General features: G+C 42.5%; 1 protein-coding gene across 1 annotated transcript in view; it reads left to right on the plus strand.

Moving 5' to 3' along the window:
- F5 (coagulation factor V) overlaps positions 1 to 8,054 on the plus strand; it is a 56,804-nt gene extending 48,750 nt beyond the window's left edge. The window contains exons 22-25 of the mRNA XM_081120282.1: positions 800 to 944; positions 2,511 to 2,662; positions 5,041 to 5,223; positions 6,534 to 8,054. Coding sequence (XP_080976408.1) covers positions 800 to 944; positions 2,511 to 2,662; positions 5,041 to 5,223; positions 6,534 to 6,680 — 627 coding nt within the window. The 3' untranslated portion in view covers positions 6,681 to 8,054. The remainder of the gene's footprint in view (positions 1 to 799; positions 945 to 2,510; positions 2,663 to 5,040; positions 5,224 to 6,533) is intronic.
- The last annotated feature ends 1,931 nt before the right edge of the window (positions 8,055 to 9,985 follow it).

Raw genomic sequence — 9,985 nt, forward strand, 5'->3', positions numbered from 1 at the left:
TCTCTGACGTTGCTCTGGTAGGGCGAGAGGACGGGGCACAGCCTCCTTATTGCCAGGTGGTCGAAGTCCTGGGTGCCTGCCTGAGGGGGGACTACTCCTCTTTGCTGCTGGGTGGGGATGAGGTGCTCGCCATGGACACTGCAAGGGAAGGAGCCTTGTGAGGAGCTGGGCCCCCAGCTGGCCTTCTCTGACACACCCAGTGAGGTTGCTGAGGTGCCTCTCACAGTCTCATGACCATGGAAGTCCAGGCTCCGTGCTTGGCCTTTGCTGCTGTTGGGTGGGGAGGGGCCATAGTTGTTTCTATGGAGTTTGGCTTGCAGTAGAACGATTACTGCCTAAAAGTTTTCTGTCTTGCTGGGTTGCCCTTTCTTGGTTCTGAGGCTAGAGAAAGAAGTTTTGTGCTGGGGGGGCGGGGGAAAGGGTTGTGTCTGTACCCATTGGTGTTTCCTGGTTGCTGGCCTCTTCTCTTCCAAGGCTGGGATCTATGGGGCAAAAAGAAAACCCAGGGATCCCATGACCATGTTGTTCCTTGGGTCCTAGAATTCTAGCCAGCCTGCCTTCTCTCCACCTTCAGAGTGATCTTCTGGTTTGAGTTGTACTTAACAGGAGGAACAGGAGAAAGTAGATCTATACCATATTCCTAGAGTGGAAGTATCCCCAAATATTTTTTAAGACTATATTGATTTAGTTCTGGCCACATGAAAATGTAACATTACAATATTGGATTAGACCAAAATTTTACTATAAAATCACTTTACAGAGAATTTTTACATAACTAAGCTTTTCTCTTTTCCTCTAGTATTTTGATGGCAACTCAGACACCTCTACAGTCAAAGAAAATCAGTTTGACCCACCAATTGTGGCTAGATACATTAGGATCTACCCAACTGGATTCTATCAAAAACCTGCCCTTCGATTGGAGCTGCAAGGCTGTGAGATTAATGGTAAGGAACCACGAGGCATTATCATCTCGCCGCCCCCCGGGGAATCAAGATGGGGGAGTGTGGGAAAAGGGGAATAAACTTTAGTTCCTTTCAATCAATGGGGAGCAGAGCTTCCACTCAGGTCAACACCCATGGTGACTTAGAAGGACACAGGTCCTACCAGCCAGGGGGCAGGCGCCATCCCTGTGAGCAGCGCCTGGATGATATGACTCTGCCCTGACCCCCAAGGAAGGGCCGCAGCTCAGAATGACCCCCATCAGCCCATTTTCAATAGAACTGAGATTCAAACTAGGCCTGACTCTTCCAAAGTCCTCCAGGTTGCGCAGACTTTAATGTAATAACAGTATCTAACAACATTCCTGTCATGTATTAGAGTTCAGTGAATGGTTTTGAAATCTAAGTCTGCTTCCCAACTTCCTGAAACCTTGCCCCTGCTCTGTGTCCTGATTCACACCCTATGTACGCACTCAAGCTTTTTCTATGTTAAGCTGCTATTTTTCAGGGAAAGTAATGTGACCTGTGGCATAAATAGATCCAGGTAACCGTATGTGGCCATAATAAAATTCTACTATATAGAACAAAGATAACAACTATTCTCCTTCTCTGACTCATAAAGTAGTGCTTTCCAAAATTTTCTCACTGCAATGCACATACAGAAAGTAATACCTGGGCGAAAAGAATAAAGTAGCTGACCCAGGGCTTGGCTGATCCAGACACCGCCTGGCTGCTCACAACTAAGGGGAGAGGGAGCCTGATATATAGGCATGCCTGAGACATGGGTGACATACGTGTTGGGAAGCTCCAGCACCTTCTCTCGGGGTGGAGGGAAGGGCCGCGGCTCACGGTGGAGAATGTAGCTGAACCTTGGAATCAGCTCTTACCTGAGCAGGTGATGTTACAGGATGCTCCTGCTATCCATGAGGGATGCAGACATGGGCATTTTGCCAATGCCCAGATAGCAGTGCTCTGAAACATCTCCCCATTAAATGCAACTTTCCCACAGGCAGGAGCACTCCTTGAAACAGCTCTATAAATCATTTTAACTTTCCACATGGTATGTGATGTAAGTGGTAGTTTGTTCAGCCCATAGAGTCAGGCTACCCTAAAATAGACATTCAGCTCTGTTCCAGTGTGTGAGTTGCTTGCTGTGGTGGTTGCTTCTCTTGTTACTTGGCAGTCACGGTGTTACTCGGCAATCATGGTGTTACTCGTAGTAACAGTGTTACTCGGCAGTCAGGGTGTTACTCGTAGTAATGGTGTTGCTCGGCAGTCACCTTGTTACTCGGCAGTCACGGTGTTACCCATAGTAACAGTGTTACTCGGCAGTCACAGTGTTACTCTGCAGTCATGGTGTTACTCATAGTAACAGTGTTACTTGGCAGTCACGGTGTTACTCTGCAGTCATGGTGTTACCCATAGTAACAGTGTTACTCGGCAGTCACGGTGTTACTTGGCAGTCACAGTGTCACTCACAGTTACAGTCTTGCTCATCTCCTCTGCAGCACACAACACAGTGCAGGGGATGCCAGTGGCCGGTCTTTAATCACATTGCTTTTCTCTCAACAGGATGCTCCACACCACTGGGCATGGAAAGTGGAAAGATAGAAAACACGCAAATCACAGCTTCCTCTTTCAAAAAGTCCTGGTGGGGAGATTACTGGAAACCCTCCTTTGCCCGTCTGAATGCCCAGGGCCGTGTGAATGCCTGGCAAGCCAAGGTGAATTAGCCCCTGTGCACACAGTTCCTTCAGCTTCCGGAAGAAAACAAAGGAACATGGGGGGCCTGGGAAGCCAGACAAGCATCTCCTGTTTCTGCAGGTTATGATCCTGGGCCTGAGGATCTAGGATGTCTGTTGACTTGAGAGCTTTAGCTCTAACTCTGACTCACAGAGCAGTTATTTATCATCTTTACAGTTCTTTGTCTAATCTTAATTTAGACCAGGGTGGGCAAAAGGCCAGGTAATAAATATTTCAGGCTTTGTGAGCTGTACATTCCCTGCTAACACTACTCATCTGTTATTGCAGCAGGAAAGCAGCCATAACATTATCTAAATGAATGATCGTGGCTGTGTTCCAGTAAAACTTTATAAAAACAGGCAGTGGGCCAGATGTGGCCTTGGGCTATAGTTTGCAAATCCTCTTTGAGACAACTTACGTTAGCAACATCTTCTCTTCCTCCCCTCCCTGTCCCGCCACAGTTTAGCAGTATTTTTCATTTTCTTAAGAGTGCCATTAAAATTTTTTTGTTTCCACTTTTTTGAGAACTTTGTGACATTCCTCTAGACAATTGGCAGCATAACAAAATGCTGCAAAACCAGGGTTTTAAAACAGTGATCTAAGCTGAAGAAGCAGCTTTCAGAGTTACATTGCCCCTGATATTAGCCCACTGAGTAATTCAGGTGACAGTTTTAGGTAACTCTTAATAACGGACTCACTTTTTATTGTACTTTTCAACTGACCTGAGAAGTCAGAATGACTTTGTTAATCAGAACAGTCCTATCAACCAATTTAATCCAAACTCCCTATTATCTATACTCCTAACTCCCTCCTGTAAGGTACCGAAGGGAATTCCTGGACTTGCTATAGATTGCGACACCCTCTCCTTAAATAAGGTCACAAGTGGTGCTAGTGGAGCAAACATAGGACCTGGGCCCCATACAGAGAGCTTTGGGAACCAATATCTATGCCTGGGCCTTCAGAGAATCACAGAATGTTAGAGCAGCAAGGCATTCTACAAAGCGTCTGGTCCGGATTTTTCCTTTTAAGTCTCAACACAAAGGAGATGAAATAATTTTAGTTTAGGCTGGTGGCAGAATCATAAATCCCGTTCTCCCTACAAACAGCTCAGTGCTCCTTCCACCAACCCAAACACCTCATTTGTAATTTTGCAGAGGGGGAAACTGAGACCCAGAAAGTTAAAATAACAAAAGTAATAATTTCACTTAGCCTATTAGCATGAAATGTCTTTATAGGGTCTCCTTGGGGAGGCTGGAAGTCTAAGTTAGACATAGACATCTATAGGCATGCATGCAGCTTGAAGGGTCTCTACCCCTTCTATGCCTACAAGAAAAAGTTATGCCTAGAAACGCCTCTAGCTGCCTACACTCTGTATCACTAGTTCCTCCTTGGTTTGAAGACACACTATACAGTACCACCAAATGCCACTAGAGGGTGTGACAAAATTAACAAAAATACCCAATACGATAAGTTTAAAAACACGTAAGGCATATGACTATATACATACACATGTGTATGCACATGTATACATACAGACATGCACATATGAGTGATATTGAGACAAATATATCAATATTCATTATTTCATATAGAACTGAATGAGACAATGGGGCATGAAAAATCTCCCAGAGATTCATCTCAGATTACTCTAAAACTCAATTAGTCCTCTGATCCTCTCTCTACAAGTGCATCTCACCAAACATGTAACTAGGCGTTTTTTTTGGCCAGAGTCAGGACAATTACGATGCTATATCAAGCCCTAAGTGTAGCTTTATCAGGTTTCTCAAATATTATATGTACTTGAAATATCTGAAAAGAAGAAGTTGGACTATTTCTCCTATTTGACATTAGCAATAGAAAGGAAAGTGGGGCTTCTCTAAAATAAATAGAGAGAGGATACTATCCAGTTCTTTCCCAGGTAACCCTTCAGTAATATCAGTAATATCATCATAGCATTTAAACAAACTTGCTTACCAGAATAACACATACAGATAATTTATCAACTTAATATTTTTCCCAAGTAAATTTCCTTTACGTGTTCATTCAACAAATATTTTATATGTGCCATGCTTTGTGGTAAGTGTGTAGAAACAAAACTAATCAGTCCCTGTCTTCAAAGAAGAAGGGATACAGAGGTGGAACCAGATAATGACTGTGCAGTGTGTGAACTACTCTGGAAGCAGTTGATATACGTGCTGTAACAACAGACAAAAGGAATAGGGAAGGCTTTGAGGAGACGGGGAATCCTAAGGGATGAGACAGACAAGGAATCCTTGGAGCTCTGGCATTTCTGAGTAAGTTGGTCTAAAAAAGTGAAGGTTCTAATATCTGTCTTATCCATGTGTTCTCATTTTCACAGGCAAACAACAACAAACAGTGGTTACAAATTGATCTGCTCAAAATCAAGAAGATAACTGCAATTGTAACACAGGGTTGCAAGTCCCTCTCCTCTGAAATGTACGTGAAGAGCTACACCATCCACTACAGTGACCAGGGAGTGGAATGGAAGCCTTACAGGCAGAAATCCTCCATGGTGGACAAGGTAAAGGGAAAGCAATTAGAAAGCTGTGCTGTGATGAGACCAGCACCTTGCATTGCAAGTAGCTCTTTGCATTAGACAAAATAGGTGCTGGCACTTACCACCTCTGAGTCCTCTAAATCCTAGCTCTGCAGGTTCACGGTCTCGGGACAGGGACCATGCAGGCTACCTTTCTGTTCTGACTGAGCCACCTGTGAAGTAGCGAGAATAAAACTCCAGGGGATGTGACTGAGAGGGATGGGCGTGGGCTGCTGTAACAAGTCACCGTAGCCTGTCGCGGTGCCCGCATGGTCGGGTTCCGCTAAGAGCCCTCCTCCTGTTAGTCCTCAGATAGCCTTCCTTGTTGCGTGCGCGTGGAGGGAGAGCTCCCACGTCTCCTCCCCCTTTTATTATGTGTATTAATTCCATTTAAGTTCATCCTAATTACCTCCCAAAGGCCCCACCTTCTAATGCCATCCCACTTACTTGGTATAAAGTACCAAGGTTATGTATGAGTTTTTGGAGGACACAGGTGTGCAGCCCATAACAGGGGCCTAGAAAGCCTTCTGCTGTGAAATAGCATTTATTAGCATTGCCTTGGGAATACTTGTTATTCATGACTGATCCAACACCCATGGTTGTTTCTTCGGTCTCGTTCGGTTTATTTCTCACAGTACCAGGATGTCCTCGTAGCAGGGCAAGCATCGTTGTCATAAACAAACAGCAGTTTCGCTTCTGCTGTGTGTGAAGCTTCGTGAACTTGCTGGGGATGCAAAAAAAACAACCCTAAAAACAAAACAAAACCAAAAAAAACAGAGGGGAGGACACAGTTTAGCTAAAGATATAGGGTATATCCGAAAAGGAGAAATATAGACACATGGTTGCATTTTATTTTAAATATTAGTAATAGCTAACCATGTATCGGTGCCACTATCTGTCACTTACTAAGTACTTGTTATACGTTTAGAAACATTTGTTAATCCTTAAAACTTCTATAAGGTAAAATTTTATTATCCCCATTTTGCCAATGAGGAATAGAGAATTAGAAAACAGAAGTAACTTACTCAAAGTCACACAACTACAAAGGGCCTGAGGGCAGAGACGGTTTCATAGCTGCCCCGGGACACCATATCAGAGGTTTTAGCTTTCCCTAACTCAACTCGTATCACTGGTGAGGGGAGATTCCTAATGAGTTCATAGGTGATTGAGGATCATCTCTGTGTTAATGTCGTCTGTGTTCCTGGATGCCTTTGGTTCGAACACAATTAATTTTAAAAATATCTGTTTATACCCATTATACCATCACTAAGGATTTTCTCATCTTTTGCTTTCAGATTTTTGAAGGAAATAGTAATATCAAAGGACACGTGAAGAACTTTTTCAACCCACCGATCATTTCCAGGTTTATCCGCATCATTCCGAAAACGTGGAATCAAAGTATTGCGCTTCGCATGGAACTCTACGGCTGCGATATTTACTAGAACTGAATATTCGAGGAGACAGAAAGGACTCAAAGACATCGAGCCAGTGAGACTGGGCAACGTATTTTATAGTATGTTAATTTCTCTACTAGAGAATAAAATTTTTTATGTGAAACTTTTATAATGTAACTCCATGCTTCCATTAAGTGAGATGATGCCTATTATTTCTGCATTAATTTAAATATAATTTTAATATATTAGTTTTAATGTCAAGAATCAACAAGAGATTGCTTATCTTTCACAATGATTAAATATGTTACATGAAGTAATACTCTGTGCATGTAGTTAAAATGCTTCACAATAGTTCTTTTAAACCCTGAACACATTAATAGAAAAGATATTATTTTTTAAAACCATATCTGGGCAGCTGTCACTCCTACATTTTTCTTTTAAAAAGACTACTATAAGAGTAGCAGTTTAAGAGGAAAGGAAAGATTTAAGAGTAAAGGAAACAAATGAGATTTTTTTAATGGTTGACTTTTCTTGACAATGGAGAGAGAAGCGATCTTATCATGTGAAGCAATGAGTGTCTTACCTACATGATGGTGGTTTTTCTGACCCTCCACAGGGAAAACACAAGTAAGATATATTTAGTAATCCTGCTGGCCTTGTGAATCTGATCTGCTCTGCCTCGGGACTGATGACACAATATTGATGTCCAGTATTAGGGGCCATTAGACATAGAAAACAGAACCTTGGCTTCATTCCAGCTGACACTATATGGCACAGTTTCAAAACATAGGCTCGCCTAAGAGAAAGCTAGTATCGGTCAAGCGAGCACTGGGACTGTTGGCCCAAATGCAGTTAATTCCTGTCAGAACTGGCCCCTGGCCAATTTAATGTTCCATAGTCACTCTCCTGAAATTTTTAATAATTTTTTAAGAATGAGTCCGATATTTGCAATTTGCAATAGGCCCACACATTATGTAGTGAGCCCTGGGTCCCTCTACTGCAAAAATGGTCCGGATCTCTTAGGATCTACTGAGGTATAATAGAGGTAAGAAAACCACGCTGAGTCGTAGGTAGGGGGAGAGATGCGAATGGAGAGTGAGACCCAGCTTCACTGCCCAATAAGGCCACGGAGGTTCAACAACCTGCCTGAGGCTATTGCTTGTTCTCTGCAGAGCTGAAACCAGAAACAAGACAATCACTCCCAGCCTCTCCTACAGTCTGGTTTCTGTCCCATAAAATGGAAATGATAACGATTATGATTCATCCTCCCCAGACAGGTCGATATACATATTAACACAAACTATTAATTGACATGAAAATTACTTGTTTGGGGATCAAGAAAATGTTTGGGCTATATCTGGTTTGTGTAGAAATATTAAAACCCCTCTTGTTTTGAAATAAAAACATGTATTTTTATCCCTCTTTGAAGTCATTTAGATGAAATTACAACTTTTGCCATATTCTCCACTGACACAACATGCTCACTGTTGTTATGTCATAACTGGTTGCTGTGGAAAAGCAATAATGACTCACAGTTCAATCATGACTCGGCGAAAGAAACAAGCAGGCACAACCTGAGCGGTATTAGTCATTCTGAATGAGAGTAGGAAAAGAGGGGCTATCTGGGCAGAACCCCAAGAACTGGATTACAATCGGGGTCAATGAGGACCAGAGAAGTAGAAGAGCTTTACACTTAGATTCAGGACCCTGTAGGCTTCCCCCGGCACACCCACCCATTCTCCCTACTCCCTCCCTACACAATCTGACACTGGCTTACCTGCCCACCTCTCTCCATCCCCCACCCCCTGCACCATGCCCATAAATCCATAAAAGGTCAAAGATAAAAACAACAGCTACCTGGGAGACCTTACAATCTGGGAGGGGGGGTTGTGGGGGGGGCGGGTAAGAGAAACATACAGATACAAAACATGTCCCTAATCTGCCAACTGCAGATGATAGATGGTGGTGACCAGATTAAAGCAGGTTACTCTTGGTAATGTCATGGATGCCACATTGGACAGGATTCTGACTCGCTCAGGTTGAGAAGACTGGGCGCGCTGATCAGAGAGACCAGCAATGGAGTGGGGAGAAAGTGTGTCCTGTGTGGGAAAGTGACTAAATGAGAGATGAGACAATCACATGGGTATATCTGGATATGACAAGGTGTGAAAGTGCTGATGTCATTGTTCTGTTTTGTTTTGTTTTCCACTAGCCCACATCTGGCCACCTCAAATTCTTCTGCACACTCATATTTTACATTCAGGAGCAGCTTCTCAATGTCTTGAGAATGATGTACAGATAATTTCATACACTCACCTGCTTTTTGGGGGTCAGAAATTTAGTTATGGGTTTACTGTTCTATTGATTTCAATGGCCTCCTACTGCTGTTCCTCCTTGTTGACTAGAGGCTTGTTGAAAGCATGGGACCTGGCAACCAGGCTTACAGATGTGACAGATAATGTAAAACTTTCATTTCCTAAGGAAATAGTGACAGAAGCTATATTTCTATGTACAGTGCTTAGACTAGTCCCTGGCACATAGTAAGTGCTAAATAGGTACTGATTATTATTAATATTAACATTAATAATAACAGCAATGATAGTATAAATAGGATATATTATAAAATCAATATAATGGTATTAATCATTATGAACAATTGTTATTAATTTATGCTGTGCTAAACACCTTGTTTTATACCACTCATTACTTTTTTTTAAATTGTGGTAAAATATACATAACAAAAATGGTTGAAATGTAAGTTTTATAAGTGTACAGTTGGGTAGTGTTAAGTTCATTCACACTGTTGTGAAATCATTACCTTTTATAGCTGCTCTATTTTCTACCTGTAACTCCATGCTTTTCCCAGTAGGTGGAGAGTCTGACTCAACTGTATACCTAGCCAGAGTTTGGAGGACTTGCACACTGAGGTCAAGCTTTAATTATCCAGGCTAAAGAAAGAATTAAACAGCTTGCAATGACTTTCTTCAGTGGATTCAACTGACCTAATTACATTTTTCTCCAGGGTAGAGACTAGAAATTTTTAAATAGCATATGTGAACATTAACATTTACATCCTGAGTCCAGTCCCAGAACATGACTTAGACATTACTGTAAATTATCCACAGACAGAGTGGATAATTTAAAACAGTATTAAGTAGAAGTTTACTCAAAGAGAAAAATTAATAGATTGCCAATGGGCTTAAGGAGGCTTAAAACAAGAAGAGGTAGGTCAGTTGTGCCAGAGCCGACACGGGAAAGAATGGTGGGCGTGCGAGGCGGCGGTGCTGGGTGGACTCACACGCAGGTTGTGAAGATATACTTTTCTGCAATGCACCAAAGAGGCTTTTAAAAAC

This window comes from Miniopterus schreibersii (genome assembly GCF_964146895.1).
Source record: "Miniopterus schreibersii genome assembly, chromosome: 19".
Classification (NCBI taxonomy): domain Eukaryota; kingdom Metazoa; phylum Chordata; class Mammalia; order Chiroptera; family Miniopteridae; genus Miniopterus; species Miniopterus schreibersii.